This window comes from Mixophyes fleayi, chromosome 2 (genome assembly GCF_038048845.1).
Source record: "Mixophyes fleayi isolate aMixFle1 chromosome 2, aMixFle1.hap1, whole genome shotgun sequence".
Taxonomy (NCBI): Eukaryota; Metazoa; Chordata; class Amphibia; order Anura; family Limnodynastidae; genus Mixophyes; species Mixophyes fleayi.
In genome coordinates, this window is record NC_134403.1 from 68,052,058 (window position 1) to 68,070,568 (window position 18,511).

Below are 18,511 nucleotides of genomic sequence, written 5' to 3' on the forward strand. Positions count from 1 at the left end.
GTGGATGGAGGAGGCTGAATCTTGTGTGGATGGAGAGAGGAGGGTCGCAGACAAGAACCCTCCCATTCCTCAATGCATCCCCACGGAGGTCAGTCACGCCCTGTGCTCAGCACCAAGCTGGTTCTTGCATCCGATTAACCCTGTTCAGCACCTAGGACAGCAGCACAGCGGACTGGAGCTGAGTGATTACGTCTAGGACTGGTTATTGACCTTCCTCTTCGCTTATTGATCTGTTGTGTCATTGGTAAGAGAGCTTAATATGGTATTCTGTAAATCACAAGTATCTATGCATACCATAGCACGACTGGGGCTGCACTAAGGACTATTACATGGCTGGGCATGCATAGATGGATTTCACAAGTAAGGTTTTGTGCATTGATATCTGAACATAATGTACACCTTTGTAGAATTAAGTTTGCAGGATAAACCCCTCGCAGCTGATGCATTGGAGTTACCAGTTATCTACAAAGTAGAAAGGGTTATGTTGTAATGCCCCAAAGGTCTTAGCCACTTGTAACTTGATATGACCAGCAAGCACTGTTAATGGCCTAAGTGTTTTTGGAGGCAGATGAGCCCAAAGTATAAGGGGGTGGAGGGGATTCAATAACATGGCCTATTGAACCGTCTATCAGTCACATCTGAGCTCATGTTGCAAGAAATGTAATCAGAAAAAATAGCCTCAAAGTGTGATGACTAAAGCAAAATAACAATAGATCTCATGCCCAATTCAATTAAAAGACATTTGATGAAGCTATAATCTCTATATTTTTTTTCTCTATGTTTAATGTATAATCTTTATTATCTGTTTACTGAGAATTTAATTGTTATTTTTTGCAGCCTGCAGGGGGGAGATGTTAAACAGATACAAACAGCACAGGGTAAAATTAACACTGTTATTGAGGAATACACTGATTAACAGTATGACTAATGGAACCTCCCCATAGAACACACAGAACTTATACCCAGTAATTTAAATTGACACGTTAAATAGGGTAATTAAACTTAAAATTCCAATTGTGTAATATTAGGAATGGACACTAGTTTAGCACCTTATATCCCTACTCTTAAGTATTGTAAATGTGCGTATATAATCAGCTTGAAAATGTCCAAAAATTGTACATTTAACACAGTTTGGGACAAGTGGCTCATATCTTTACACATTGCTGATAAGTAAACGATGACAAGCTCTTGGAGACCACAGTCCTTACCTTAAATAACATATAATTATGAGACCAATGTAACTAACTCACTGAGGACCATCTACAAGTGTGAACATAATTGGCGTGCAGCATAAAAGTCAGTTGGCTTTTGACACATAATGTGCCTATTTCTCTGCATTTGCACCCATATCGCGGGCATGCATATGGGTTAGTGTGTCAGGATGTTGTTGATTTGGACATGGGTAAAACTTTACTCCTGATGGGGTGAGCTAGCCACACATGGGAGCGGATCTGGTGACTGAACACCAGATAGCTGCATTAATGCACCTTATCTTGATTTTGTTTTGCTGAATAAGAATTTCAGATAAACTTCATGGGGTAAAGATTGTACATTTTGCGCTACTGCATGCACAAATACCTAGGGCCTGATTCATTAAGGATCTTAACTTAAGAAACTTCTTATTTCAGTCTCCTGGACAAAACCATGTTACAATGCAAGGGGTGCAAATTAGTATTTTGTTTTAAATACTGACTGTTTTTTCATGTAGCACACAAATACTTGATAGCTTATTTGTACACTTAAATTTAAAGCTGATATTTGTGTGCTACATGAAAAAAACAGTCAGTATTTAACTTATGTGCAAAACAGAAAAGTAATTTTCACCCCTTGCATTGTCACATGGTTTTGTCCAGGAGACTTAAATAAGAAGTGTCTTAAGTTAAGATCCTTAATGAATCAGGCCCCTAATGTGTATACTCCTTCTCAGGTAGCAGTATTTACTTTCTAAGGAAAGCCTTTTGTGCCATCTAGGTGAACCTATATGGGAAGCACATTTAGAAAAATGGGAACATTTCAATTAATAGGTGATCCAAAAGTGAAAGCAGGCAGGACGTTGAACTTACATTTTCATACATGCACATTGCTGTCGAGGATTGCAAAGCCTACTAAATTTTACAGAAAGTGTCTTCACAGATTAACACCACAAAGTGTAATGAGGAGACCAACCAGTGCTGAGTGGGAAAAAAGGTGCACAATAGAATTCAGTACACTAGTCCATAACTTCCAATTTGTAAAAACTGACTAACGAACGAATGCAATAGCTAAAGTGGAAATGCTGATTGTAACACAAAATGTAACTTGCACCACATTGTTATTTTGTTTTGAAATTGCTGTAACAGTAATACTTTGTACTTTTTGTGGCACTTGAATAAAAATAATCCTTTGCCCCTCTACTAAACAGACTAGTATAGGATAGGCAAATATAAATAAAAGTTATGAAGATGTCATTTTTCTTTGAAGTGTTACTTTCTGAACCTGATGATGGGGCTGTTCCATTAATGTTGTCCTGTCTTCTTTCCTTGAAGTAGATGCACGTGGCTCACACACCAATCAGTAAAGGAAATCTACAAACCGCAATCGTAGAAGACTGCAGCACAAATTATTTTTTAGGAAAGCACTTTAATGGTTTTTTTGAAAGGTTCGTTTTATTGAAAATATAGCCAAAGGGCCAGGAGATGGTACACAAAAGAAGAAGAGAGTGGAGGGAGGGGGCATGCAGAATAACGCACAGTGAGCAGACTGCTTTCCACAACACAATATCAACAAAATATAACTCTCTATATTAGCAAAGAGCCAGTTGTTAGGGAGACAGTGGTTTAGATAATAAGTCCATTACATCAAGTCCTTCAACATAGTACTATGCACTTACGTGCATAAAACAGGGCTATTGTTAAGAATATTGTTTGACTAAGGAACATGCAAGATCAACCAAAAATGTAGAAATGATTTACAAAATTACTGTATTATAGGGCAAGTCCAAAACTCATGAAAATAGGTGACTTCAATCTCCCATTTATTGTATAGGGCTTTAGACCTGACCACATTGTACATAGTTATTGTTGTGTATATTAAACTCTTTGCTGCAGAAAGAGCTGTAACAGCTGATTTCTAGAGACAGTTTTGGGAAGAAGGAGGGTATTCCCCAATTTCCTTTTTCCCACTAGCCCCATGGCCTGAACCATCTGGTTCTGCACATTACAAAGGGGTCTGTATAAAGCGTAACAACCAGACATAGGCAAAGGACAACTTCTGTTGCTGCTGACTTCTGCTCAAGTGTATTTCCAGACCAGAGTCCTCTATGCTGACCTGGTGTACTGGGAATTGAGTTTATAATGCTCAACATATATGCAAGTATTTAAAAAACAAATTGTATGAAATATCTATTTCTATCCCTTCGGAATAAAGATCACCAAGGCTTATTGTTCTCTGCCTGCATTACCTGCTGCATCAGGTACTCTGGGTAATTCTGGGAAGATGGGGTTATCTCATAAGGGGGTGTTAGGCGAGTAATAGGGATTGGACATCCCAATATCTTATCCTAGACATATAGCAAAAGACTAAAAGCCCCAAAGCCCATCTACTGGTGACAGGAGGCAATTATTCTTTTAGTGTAACTCTCCCAGGAACCATAACATCTTCTACATCAATGATGCCATCATTTAAATGTAAGGTAATCTGGGCTAAGAGTTCAATTGCTAAAGAAAATCATGCCGGGGAGAGTATGTAGCCCTGTTGTGTACCTCTGCACATGAAAAAGGAGGGAGAGATATTTACATTTACTCAAACTTTAGCTCTTGGGACAATATACAGTATGATTATACAAACAGCTTAGGACCAATATTAATTTTATCCATAGATGCCCAGTGGAATTGTCACGCCACTGAATCAAATGCCTTACCTGGGTCGAAGGTGACTACCATATGCCCAGATGCAATGGGATTGGTAGTTAAATAGTACATATATAAGAAGACAGTTGTTGTCAGTGCTTATCTTTAAGACTGCATATCTGCGTGTATCTAGCAATATGAAAACATGTGGTATTAGTTCATATTTATATATTTTTTTACTGATAAAATTTTAATGGAGGGGTACAGAAATAAGAAAAGGGAGGCAGGGTAAGACATAATATTAGGGGAAGGGAAGGAAGAGGGTACATAAAAAGGATGGAACACAACATTAAGTCCTAAAAAAAAAAATTTTCAGACAAGTGATCACAACACTGAAATGGATTGGTACGGTTATAATACAAAATAGTAAATATTTCATGTATACTCTGTTCGTTTACACAACATCTGATCATAACTTTGAATCTCTCTTGGCTTATTGATGTCTAGGAGCTCAGGGGAACTTCATTAATGCTTCGTTGTGGGTCTCATGTCCGAGCACCCTCTCCCTTGGTCATATAGATATGCCAAATATGACATTTCGCTAGTGGAGAAGTGTGTTATACCAAGGGTTCCTTTTTCAAAACTGAAGTTTATTTTTGAGATATTCTTAGGCAGTGTTGGTGCCAGAGGTTGTTTCCATGCTTGGGAAATAGCAGCCCTACTAGCTATGAGAACCTGACCCAACATATATCTGTCCTATTTTGGGATTGAGATTGGATAGTGATGAAAAAGGGCCACCTCTGAGGATATCTTTAGGGTCATTAGTTTGTGTGAATGAATGGAGAGTTTCCTTAATTGCTAGCTTAGCTTCCAAGGAAAAGAGTAGATGGGCTGGTAGGCGCCACAGGCACAGTGGTGGTGGTGGCGGGGGGGCTGGTTGACCTCCAGATCCAGATCACTGGTGCATGGTCTGAGCATGTCATAGGGAGGATCTGCAATACCCATTTGTCTGAAAGGATAAGGTCAATCCTAGAGTATGTGTTATGAACTGAGAAGTATGTAGTCCCTTATGTTGGGGGCTGCCACTCTCCACACATCATAAAAGCCATGCTCAGCCAAGAGCCTTCCAAAGGCTAGTGAGGGGTTAGCTGTGGTCTGAGAGGATGAGGAGCTTGAAGTGGTTTACCTATCTAGCTTTGGATCTACAACTAAATTGAAATCCCCCATTATTATTACACTTCCCCATTTGATTTTATCTATAGACTCCAATATAGATTTCAAGAATGGTATCTGCCTGGAATTGGGGATGTATAATTACACTAAAATGACCCATTTCTCTTCCAGTTGGCCAATAACTATCAGAATTCTACAATTTTTATCTTCATTTTTTGTGGACAGCTTAAGGGAACATTTAGAGTAACCAACAGTGCTACCCCACACTATTTATGGGGACCATTTGCTGTATAACACGTTGGATACTGATGGTTTCTAAAGACTGGAGGAGCCTTGGCTGCAAAGTGTGTTTCTTGGAGGGCCACAATATCAGCCTTAGATTTATGAAAAGAGGTTAATACCATTCTCCGTTTATTAGAGGAATTAAGTGCCCTGGCATTAAGAGATATAAACTTAACCATCATTAGAGAATGTGGGTATTAGATAATTTAAACTAAGTTATTAGTTCATATTTTGATCAAAACATTTAAGCCTTCATTTCAGCGCCAAAGCCACCTCATTATATGTAGGTTCTCCACTGACCTGTATGCTTCAAACACCATTAAAATGCAGTTAAAATCAGATGCACTCACCTCCCAGGTATAGGGGTTTACATCTAGTAAGGGCTGGCTTGTGAGCCACACCCAAATGTGCCTTAAATAGGCTTTATGGACAGCTGCTAATACAACATTAGGCAATCCTTTGAGACAAAACCAGAGAATAAATAAGCCCGCACTCGGTATATCCCATGTTGTATATGGTACCAGCTGCGTGGCAACAGGCCTGTGCTCTGTATATCCCATATTATATATGGTACCAGTTTCATGACGATATAAATGCCCATATATGTATACAAAACAAAAAGACAGTTGTCAGCGCGTATCCTTAACACTGCATATCTGTATGTATCTAGCAAATGAAAACATTAGGTATTAGTTCATATTTTGATCAAAACATTTAATCCTGCATCCCAACATCTTTACCATGCAGCTGGTACAATAAATAGTAAATAAATGCCTGAGATTATTTATCTTGATTTCCTTAGCATAAAGCCTGTTTGTTCAGGATATATCAATCACAGTATATGTTTATTTATCACAGCTAAGATTTTGGCTAGGATTTCACATCTGTATTAAGCAGAGAAATCGGTCTATAGAGTCATACATGGATAAATCGTTGTCTGACTTGGGCAGAACAGCTATAAGGGTTTCAGCCATAGACTCAGACATAGAACCAGCTATGAGCACAGATCCCACCACCACCTTTTTACCTTCTTATTCCCTTCACTTCAACTGGAAGACCATCAGAGCCCAGGGATTTGCTACTGGGAAAGGAACAATTGCCAGCTGTTCCTCCTCTACGGAGATGTCATCAACCAAAAGTAGCCATAAGACCCTTGAAGATACTTCCAGATAGCTGAGGCTGCCTTATCTACTGCGGTAGTATAATGAATATTATATAAATCAACAAATCTGGAACAGTCTTTCTCAGGGTCAATAATTGCTTACCCCACTCATATTTATGTTACCAAGATCTTAGAAGAAAACAAGGTGCGCTTTTCTAGATTAATAAAATGTGCATAAGTGAATAAAATAATTAAAAAAATTGCACCCAGGACAATTAAGACCACTGTGTATGTGAAAATAAAATAAAAGATATATAAATTCGGAGTATCACAACATTATTATTGTGACACCCTGGATATATATTTATTTCACATGCTAGGGACCCACCTACAGGAGATGCCTGGACGTTGGCTGGTGAGCTTATCCCAATATAGCTATATTGTGCACACAAATCTCCTATTTATGTATATGCTGACACATAGTGATTTGTATATCTAACAACCTACCCACCTTATCACCATATTTAAAGATATTTTCTAATGTAGCTATCAAATGCTTTCATGTTTGCAACAGTGGGACGTATTCTGTTTCCATTGCCAGCAAAATGGTATAATCTGCAGGACCTGATTATCCAATAGGCTGACTGGGCTGCAGACAATGAGACACCCTAGGGTGGGTGTTTGAGGGTAAGAGAGTAGGAGAGCCACGGACGGCGATAGGTGCAGGCGTGACTGCTATACAGTTCTGATTATAAACTAAATGAGTGCCAAATATCGCCGTGGCACTTTTAAAAAGCCAACTGGCGCGGAGTTTGGAAAAAAAAAAACAGGAGCATAAACATTTGTGTTGGGCGGGAGAGGGTGAAGGTACCCAGATTTTAAATTGCTTTTATCTACTACGTATTAGCCTGGCATGGAAGACGAAGGAGCGCAATAAAGATATTAACCTAGGGCGGCTTTAACCCTTAATCAGGCCATGATAATCTGCCATATCCATAGACGCAACATACTTTTATTTGGGAAATTGCATTTCACTTCGTCTCATATAATAAAAATCTGTAAATGCACAGCACAATGACACGTTTAATAAAGACACCTGTGATATCTCCTCAATCTCAGGAGTGGACCTAAAGTGGTAGCATGATGAACCTACGGACATGTTTACTGGTCATGCTCTATAGGGGTGCTTCCAAGGCCCATGAAGTGTGTGTGTACGTTGACATGTATTCAGGTAGACTCACCGGTGCACGTAAAAATGCATTGCGGGTCCTCAGTTTTTTGGGCTAATAAATTACATTTAGTGTATTCTTGTTTTTCTCAAAGTTCCAGACATTATTTGTCTAAGAAGATATATTGGTTATGTCTTAAACATTGTTTTGCTAGTTCTTGTCTCAGACAGTGCACACTTAGGTTAAGTGTTATTGACACATTTTGTTGGGAAGAGTCAGTGCCAAATGCTGCCCATAAAAGAGACTGCTGACGATGGAAACAGGATGTCTTATATTTTGACAAGATATACAAATATTCTTAATTTCAGCTGATCTTTCATGTGTCTCTCTCTATACAACAAATATAGCAGTTTTATTGGCTGAACGTGGTTTACTACATTACCACTTTCACAGCAGGTTGTCTTATAACTAGCATAGGCAAATCGAGAGGGCGGGGGGGGGGGGGGGGTTTCCTAATGTCTGGAAACCCCCCTCCAATCCTGGGGCACTGTACAACTCAGGACCCTGCTCCCGCTTCACACAGCTCTGCTTGAAAAGGGGAGAGCTGCGTGCACCTAACAGTAGTGCATGCAGCATTGCCCATGTATATTATGGGGATAGGAAGAGTTGGAGAGCAGCCAAGCACTGTCTAAAATTATAGCCACGTCCCCATGCATGCTGGTCACGTCCACTGGCGGCGTGGTGTGGAAACCCTCATCTACAAATCCTGCCTTTGCCCTGACTAGATTGTGTCATGTAAGAGCTCTCCTGGGCTGGGATAATATCAAATAAATCACACAGGATTTACTTTTATCTGTATATAGATTGTGTACCCTATAGACAGCTCAAGAAGGCAACACGTTGGTGCTTCTCTGGTTATATTTCCATCATTACAGCCATTTAACTTACATATTTATTTTTAGACTTAAATGTGGGGGTAGACAGTTTAACATGTATATTATTTCTTCACTGGAACTTTATTTATCCTGTTTTTCCTCCTGATGCTGTTTTTTTTATAATTGTACCCTGATGCCCCCTAGGATTTTGTTATAGGAAATACAGGTATGGGATCTATTATGTGGAATGGTTAGAAGAGTTTATAGAAAATATTTTTTTCCATGATTTGGAGCACCAAGTCTGTCTCCTGGCATCTCTATCCTTATCAATGCCGTATTTTTGACTTTTAGCAGTGCTCCTCTAAGTGAACATAGGAAAAACCGGTAGATGGTTATTTCTCGTAGCGTAACTACTGAACAGCAGAAGTTTTTTTCTTTCTAGTTTACTGAACTTTCTGGATAAAAACTTCTATACTTGTACTTTGTAAAATTTTACCAGATGAAACCATAGTGGTGATTTCATTGCATGATTGTCTACAGCGTTTTCGAATGCAAAGGATACTTACTTCAGCCTATCATCATCATATAGCGCCACTAATTCTGCAGCGCTGTACAGAGATTTCACTCACATCGGTCTCTGCCCCATTGGAGCTTACAGTCTAAATTCCCTAACATACACAGGCACACACACAGACCGAGAGAGACTAAGGGCAATTTTAATAGCAGCCAATTAACACACTAGTATGTTTTTGGAGTGCGGGATGAAACCCACGCAAAAACGGGAGAACATACAATCTCCACACAGATAAGGCCATGGTCAGGAATCGAACTCATGACCCAAGTGCTGTAAGGTAGAAGTGACCACTGAGCCACCGTGCTGCCTATGAAGTCGGGGAGTGAACGAGGTGGGGAAGGGGCGTTTTGTTGTGGTCAGGGCCGTACTGGGACTAAAAATCAGCCCTGGCATTTATAGTCCACAGGCCCACCTCAGTTCCAGCAGGAAAGAAACAGAGGTGGGCCTGCGCGGCGGCACCGAAAAAGGCGTGACCACATTGTGTTGTGGGTGTGGCCAACATGGGGCAATGATACATTAATTAAAATAAAACATTACATTTATCACGCCACCCCTGAGGCACATTATGACATCCCCAGCCCACTGTACTTCTCTATGGTGCTGCTGACATCCCGCAAGGAGGGAACTTCCTGTAGAGTGAGCAGGGAAGCTCTTAGTCTCACAAGATTACCAAATCATGTGAGACTTAGAGCTCCTCGGCTTGCTCTGCAGGCTGTGTCCTATCCAGAGACTTGGAGCGGGTATCCTCTCCCTCCTGCTAACCAGAGCTGGATTACTTTTTGGAGGGCCCGGGGTATTTAAGACAGGGGGGCCCCTATTATGTAACATGGTTATCATTTTAGACAAACGTTAGACAAATACACAGGCAATACTGTGTGCAATACTGTTAGTTGCACGCAGCTCTGCCTTCAGAAGCAGTACGGTGTGAAGTGGGACATACGTCCCAACTGTCCTTGTAGTCGGACCAAATCTCAATAAACGAGGCAATGTTAAAAAGTTGATTACACTTTGAAAACCCATGGAAAAAATGTTCCCGGAATGCTGTTCTGAATGTTCTATGACACAAAAAGCCATAATATATATATATATATATATATATATATATATATATATATATATATATATATATATATATATATATATATATATATTAATGCTGTGCGTTCTACTGATCCATTCTATAGCTTAAAATAGCAGATAGAGCCCACCTGTAAAGACATGCAGCACAAATGCATTGTCAATTATTAATTATCATCATCATTTATTTATATAGCGCCACTGATTCCGCAGCGCTGTACAGAGAACTCATTCACATCAGTCCCTGCCCCATTGGAGCTTACAGTATAAATTCCCCAACACACAGAGAGAGAGAGAGCGAGACTAGGGTCAATTTTAATAGCAGCCAATTAACTTACCAGTATGTTTTTGGAGTGTGGGAGGAAACCAGAGCACCCGGAGGAAACCCATGGAAACACAGGGAGAACATACAAACTCCTCACAGATAAGGCCATGGTCAGGAATTGAACTCATGACCCCAGTGCTGTGAGGCAGAAGTGCTACTTAGCCACCATGCTGCCCATCCAGGTTTCTTAATATATCATCATGGAGTATGGAAAATGTAAATCTCCTACTGCGGATCAGCAACTGGATACAGAATAGGGTGAGGAATGCAGGATTTTCTGGATAACTGAAAAGATTTGATCTGTATCAAAATGCAGCTGGTACAGTATTTAAAGAGTATTTTTTATCATAAATGTGAAGGGGATGATTATATAAGAACGATTACACATTGATTTGCAAGATTCAGAGTGTTGGAGAGTGGTGCACTTGGGTCAGTTAATGATAATTATTCTTTGAGGGTCAAATTTGGTGTCAAGATCTGAACATAATATTCAGCATACAATGAAAACAACTAGAGATCAGCCCACACGGAGTGCCGCACAGATTTGATACTACATAAAAAGTGTTTAACCTCTAACCTCACAACATCTACATCTCAGCTTTTTAGGCAAATTTTTTATTCCTTTTGCTTCATGATTGTGTAAATGATAAAATCATGTCATGGTTGTAATGCCGTCTATCATGAGGAGTACAGCGCTAGGGGAGGCGTTGACGGTTAATAAATAAATAATAGCATAATAACATGACAGTGTGAACTGTGCGAGAGTTACCAGTTGGTTTTTGACAGGACATCTATCAATATAAATAACGCACAAGTGTATTGAACAGTAGCATGCATCTCCTCACACCGTGAGACATAACATATAAGGCATCATTCAGCATCTCCCAGGGGTCACAGGTCTTACACTGACCAATGAGCACCCAGCTGTAGCACTTGATGACTGCTGTGACAGGTTACAATGACTGATAGCAGCGAAGAGCTTTAATTATCAGAGAACACAACACAGAGACAATGTAAGCAGTAACTTTTGTAGAAGTCCCACTTGTCCCTGGGTGTATTTAGTATTGATATACTTCTAACAAAATAACCAACTGAGGTTGTAGAATTTCACACAGAAAAGGACATTAAACTACAATGTAGGACATGTAGGACAAGGTAACCATGTGTATTTTGATGGCATTTTTTAATAAACCATAAAGAGAAGACAGGATTATCAGGATTTTTCACCCAATGTAATCTTAGGGCTAGATTTACTAATCTGCGGGTTTGAAAAAGTGGGGATGTTGCCTATAGCAACCAATCGGATTCTAGCTTTCATTTTGTAGAAGGTACTAAATAAATGAAAGCTAGAATCTGATTGGTTGCTAAAGGCAACATCCCCACTTTTTCAAACCCGCAGCTTAGTAAATCTAGCCCTTAGTGTTAAAGGGGAAAGCCGCTTCAGAGGATTCTATTGGGTAAGCGGATTTCTTTATTTTTGTTTCCGATGAATATGACAAACAGCATTGGATACAATTGTATCTACACAGCAGCACAGCAATGGCAATGGAAATACATATCTGCCTGGACCATAGAATATGCTGCAGGTGGAGTTCCCTTTTAAGGTCTAGTTTCGGACAGTGTGGGATTTTCCTTACGCTGGGAACATATAATCAAATAAACAAAATGATTGTGCAAAAAGGCACTTGGAAGAACAATGTTGATATGTGGCCCCAACTGTAAAGCCACAATATATTTTATTTATCTGACTCAGGCCCGGCACTACCATTATGCAGCTGCCTAGGGCACTGGGCCTTTAGGGGCGCTCCGGTCGCCCAGAAAGAAGAAATTTCTCCGGCGCTCATGGGTGATGGAGAGCAGCTGGCACAGAGCACACAGCCCCTTCCTGTAAGCTGCCTGCTTACCAGGGCCTGATTAAGGCTTCCAGCCACCCTAGGCTAATATACCAGTTGCTGCCCGTCAACCATCGATCAAGAATGTGTATACACACACAATGGTCAAAGTGGAGATTTAGAATAGTTATACACTACAGACAGTAGAAGTGGCATACCACCGCCTACCAGCCCAATATATATTATATAATATATATATATATATATATATATATATATATATATACACACACACACACACATATACACACACAAACAAAACAAATGGGAGGGGGCGCCACATAGTATAATACTGTATATATAGGCTAATACAGAAAGGTGTACCACAAGCCAGAATATCAACCAACCACGTGGATAAGATAATCATATAATACACAGAGTATATGAGTGAATCGATTAGAAGGAAAATAGATAGCACTCTGGAACACCAACACCTCTCAAGTATATAATGTGCGTACCAGATAGAAAAACTTTAAAGCTTATCTGTAGGTTTTAATGATGTCATCACAGAGCAAGATGGACGCCTTTCACCACTTAGATGTGTATTTTAGTGGATACTTCAAGCTGCTCTTATGAGGTCTGGTACTGGCACTTCATATATGGCTGTAATCTTTAGTATTATCACTGAGATCCCTCAGTGGTATCCAGATTTGTAAAAGGGAAAAAACTCACATAGTGTAATGCTGTATAACACCACATTTATTACACATACAATGCAGATTTGCACTTACATAAATAATGATAAAACAGGCTTATCTGAGTATCGTTGTCACGACCATCACGAATGGAGCACACTGTAAGGCAAGGCAGCTATATCCAGGTGATAAAAGCCACGCTACCAGGCAACAGAAAATGGAGTCAGCAAGATAGCACAAGTCCTCAATGCGTTTCGTCTTATCAAAACAAGACTTCATCAGGAGGTAGTATGATGTGTGACTCTCCTGGTCACAGATTTAAATAGTGTGCGCCCCGCCATCTTGCACCTGCCTGGGACATAATAAGGTGTGCCTATATCGCTAGGCTACAATAAAGCTGTCAATTCGTACTTAATATACGTTTGTGCAGAGTTCAATGACCATGCTTAGCAAAGCGGACATAACAAAGAACATATATACCAAGATAAACACAAGTAAATAAAAACAACAACAATATTAGCTAAAAGTAATAAGATAAAATAAAAGTATGTAAAGATATATATAACCCAACAATATACACATTTATGTAATAAACACAAACTATAAAGAGATAAGAATTAAAATACCGGATAAAAATATAGTAAGATGTAACTAACAATCATATCATAAAACAACATGATACTTAGTACAACACATATAGCTACATAAAACAGGATATATGAAATAACTCTATATAATATATGGATGCTAGAGACTTGATCAAATATCTACAAAAAAGGGGCTATTTCGTAATTATCATTAAACCCTTGTGGCATAAGTGTACCCAATGTATAAATCCAAAACATCTCTCTTTGGGAGAGAAGTTTTTGCAGATCTCCACCTCTATCACCCAACTCAACATGTTCTAATGCCATAAATTTTAAATATTGGGTATATGACCGATGTAGACAGGCAATTCATTAATTGTTTAACTTTAAAATTCTTACTATTATTATGATTAAAAAACACTTTGTTCATGGGGGCTGTATATTTACAGATATTGCACTGATTACATCTAATGCTCCCTTTTGTATCCAGAAAGGTGGAAGGATTCTTTGCAGAAGTGATATATTTCAAACGACTTGGGGCCAATATATCATTCAAGTTAAGGTTCTTTTTAAAAATAATTTTAGGAGACTTCAGAAGAATATCATGCAGAATGGGGTCTTTCCTCAACACATTCCAATGTTTAGACAAGACTGATTTAATTTTACTTTCTCCACTACAGTAAGTGGTGATAAATGAAACGTCTTCATTCTTACTATTCTTCTTAGAATAAGATAAAAGCTCTTGTCTATTAAGATGTTCTGTTTTTGCAATGGCATTATCTAATAGTTCTGGATAGCCTCTCTTTTGGAATCTTTCAGAGTAAACATTTAGTTGCTCTTTGCAGTGGGTGGTATCGCTGCAGTTCCTCTTAATACGATAAAATTGGGAATAAGGGATGTTAGTCTTCCATTTCTTAGCGTGGGAGCTCTTAAAATGTAAGTAACTGTTAGTATCTACAGGTTTGATGAAATTCTTTGTAATGACTTTTTCATCCTGTACTATAAGGACGAGGTCAAGAAATTCCACGCTTACTGGATCACATTTCATTGTGAATTTAAGATTGTAGTCATTTTCTCCAAAATACTGCATAAAATCATTAAGAAATTGAGTATCTCCTTTCCAAACTATTATGGCGTCAATGTATCTTTTAAACAAAATAATATTATCCAAATAAGTATTTGAACTGTAGATATATTGGTCTGCCCAAACGCCCATAAATAGATTTTCAAAACTGGGAGCAAAAGTTGTGCCCATTGCGGTTCCGCACAACTGGAGATAAAAACCATCAAGAAATTTAAAGATAAAGATAAAGATAGAGAGGTAATTTCTCTCCCCTTCCTCTTCCTGCTGGGTGCGTCTTAGTATGACCACACTGCTGCTTGTCACAGCTCTTCCCAGCCAGAAAACTGTGACAAGGCTAAGTGATATAGATAGACGATCTGAGGTTAGTGTAAATGTACTATAAACCTTCCCTATAGAGTCATACAGATCAGTACCGGATATCCCATGACAATACAGTATATAGTAGAACAGTGTGATAGACCAACTTCTATTATACGATTTGACAAGGTACAAAAAAGTACTTTGTATTAGAGCAAACTATCTGTGTACCTTACAGTTAATGCACAACAGTACATAGTGTGTACCCACAAGCATGTGTATATGTATTAGAAGCCTAATGGGACATATTTAAATGGTATATTTACATATTTATGAAGACTTACTTTACTTTGTCCATGCTCTGTGTATATTGGTTCCTGTCATTGCATGTGATAAGATGTAGCACCTGAACCACGTTTTAAAACTAATCTAATTGAATTATATACGGTACTTAAAATATTTCCATTGTTTTTTTTCCAGAGAACATCCTTTCCCTCTGTGCGGCGGTGGATCCAGAGGGGGTGAATCCCTCCCTAGCAGGGACGGGCTACCTGGAGTCGCCCTCCACACAGATGTGCCAGGAGGCTGAAAGGCAGGAAGAGTATCCTGCCTGGCTGCTCCAATTGTGTTTTAAACATATTGGGAGCACCCAGGGAGGATCCCCGGCCTGCTTCCGAGCCACCAGGTGCATTCTAGATCTGCCCCAGCTTGTGTTCTCCTCCTGCTCCCCCTATTTCTCCATCTGTAACACAGCCCTCACGTTAGGTTAACGGACATTTAAGAAGGGGTGAACTTATAAAGTAGTGTGGTTCATTGAGTGAATGACTGTCTCTGCATCCATGAAAAGACAATTAACTTGGATATATCATACAAATACAGCGCTGAGGCAAAAATAAATATCAGTAAATTAGGTCAAGGACAACCCTAGCTGTTCCTGACCATACACTATGTAAAAGGACATCTAAAGAGAGTCAAAAATCTTAAAAACAATAAAATGTTTATTAAAATACATACATGTACTAAATCATAAAAAACAAAAAACAAAATACAGATTCTTTGTAACAGTACATTATCCTGCCTTAGGGAATCAAATCCATGTATTTATTTGAATATTGGTGTGCCATCCAGAGTAACCATCAGTTTGATGTTTCGGCACAGTGGTTTGTATTGTTGCGTCTAAGTGCTGTGATCTTGTGCGACTGACCCGGAGTGATATCTCCGTGAAGGATGCTCTGTCTGTGTTCTCATAGGTTTCCCCTTTGGGCTCTGATTTCCTCCCACAGTCTAAAGAAATATTGTTTGGTCAGTTGGCTTGTGACTAAATTGGCCCTGGTCCACCCAGACGGCTAAAAAACCTGCGAGTAAATCTTTCACCTAGACATAAGTGTACTTTGTATTGTGGTTACATTCATAATTTATTATTTTATTTTCTATTATTAATCACCGATTAACAATGAAATAAAAGTATATATGTATACAGTTTAGATTTAATTTATTTAACCCACTCTATCTTATTGTGAGTCTATATGTTATCAATATTATGCAACTGGTATACAGGGATTTAGAGATAGATGCAAGTTGTAATTTTGCATGTCACAAAAAAATTGTTGCAATGTACATCAAAGTCGTATAATTGGATGAAAGAGTATTTTGATTAATGTTATTTTACCGTGCGACTGCGATCAGTACGCCACGTTTCATGGCGCAATCGCACAATAAAGCATGCACGCGCACACTCATTTTCACATTCACTTTTATATGTATTTCATATTTATAATGGTTCCATTCAACAGTCGTTTATGAGCAGATGTTATTTGGTTTATAGTTCTATATTATAAGGTTATATGTACACTTTAGTGATATTTTAAGTTCAGGTCACGGGAAGCATGTTTGGCATCATTCTAATCCCCTATTTATCCGCAGAAAGGATCGCACATTGTGTGCGCTAGTTATAGATGATGGGGAATAAAATGATCAGATTGATATTGTCTGTATAATGCTAATAGACCAGTTTGAACCAGTTATTGGCGGGAAAACTAAGTAAGCATCATCTGGAGAGCTGACCCCACCCTTGGAATGCTGACCCCTACCCTTGGAGGGGGTTGTTTGAACTGACCTATGGACTGCATTACACTGGACCTTCCTGAAGCCTGAACCTATGGAAACTTGCCAAATCATCTGCATTGTCTTTACTGTATCACTAAATGTATATATACAGCTCCCTGGAATCAGCTAAGACAGCCACTCTGACCACAGTCTTCAAGAATGAAGCACTGTACCTGGTACCAGTGGAGCGCAGCATATATATGTATGCTAAACTTTTGCTGAATAAATTGCTTGTGCTTTGGTACCACACAAATCGCATAGACAATGCTTACTGGAAAACAATGAAATTACTTAAACAACATGCACAAAACTTGTGCCAGTAATTTCAGCTGCACGTATCTAACCCTTGTGGTCCTTTGTGGTTTGAGAGATGGATCAGGGGAGACATCAGAGGCGTAACTTAGAATTCTAGCGCCTGGGGAGAGAGACAAATGTCGCCCCCCTAGCCCTCAATTTTAACCAAATGAACCTAAAATATTCCTAAATTGCGCCCTCCTTCAGCGTTGCGTCCTGGGTGGTCGCCCATGTCGCACAGCCCTAGTTACGCCCTAAGGGGAGTTCATGTGTAAGAGCAGTACAGGGTATGTTGATGCAAGTTAACCACACCCCTCTGAGAACATATTTAGGAGTAGTTCCACCTGAACTGTATGTTTTGTGGGTGTATTTTTGGCCCCTACACAAGCTCTATGTCTGCCATACAAGAAATACTCATTGGTTACATTCATATTTGCAGTTCAGACGTGCGTAAGCAAAATGCAACTCTAAATAAGTTCCCTATGATATAACTCAGTTAACTTTTAATTTAGGAAACTACTCTGTTTCCCCTCAGAGGGATTGGATATTGTGTTCAACATCTGTTAATCCCAAATATTAAAAGAGGTTCTAGACTTGCTAGTAGATCATAAATCCAAAACTGACATTTCACCAAATGTCTAAAAATACATAAAATTAGACTTTATTTTATATTTACATTTTATTAAATTGGTTACACTGTACAAAAATTGACGTTACATATAAAAAGCGCTGTAAACAAGCAGATAAAAACTTGGATATAAATCTATATATAAATTTTGAGCATTTGAGGATATAAATACTTGCAATAAAAAAAAAAAAAAAAAAAAAAAAAAAAAAAAAGTTTAAAAAATGTTGTACAAAAGATTTTTTAGAAGATATTGAAGTTTTCATTTGGTCCCATTAGGTAGATTTCTGCAAAAGAAATACAAAATATATTTAGCAATGTGGAGTCCTACCCGAGGCGAGCTGGATTCTAACTGATCTCTAAGTTTTGGTCATAAAATTTAAGGTTCTAAGAAGAGTTCAGGTGTTGTGTTTTAGGGAGGGATGGATAGTTTGACATCTCTTGATAAAAAAAAATAAAAAAATGAATGAATCACCTGTGTTAACACCTGAAAATATCAATGCCTTTTTTTTTAAAAGAACTAATAACATTCACAAATATATATGTAAAAATTCTAGGTACTTAATAAACTTAGCTCAAATATCTTC

The 18,511-nt window shown here is 38.7% G+C and overlaps 1 protein-coding gene across 2 annotated transcripts in view; it reads right to left on the reverse strand.

The window, feature by feature from the left end:
- Positions 1-17,216: 17,216 nt before the first annotated feature.
- Positions 17,217-18,511, reverse strand: part of LOC142141092 (pleckstrin homology domain-containing family A member 3-like) — a 29,823-nt gene continuing 28,528 nt past the window's right edge. For both annotated transcript variants that reach the window (XM_075199207.1, XM_075199208.1), the window contains exon 8: positions 17,217-18,211. In XM_075199207.1, coding sequence (XP_075055308.1) covers positions 18,187-18,211 — 25 coding nt within the window. In that variant the 3' untranslated portion in view covers positions 17,217-18,186. The remainder of the gene's footprint in view (positions 18,212-18,511) is intronic.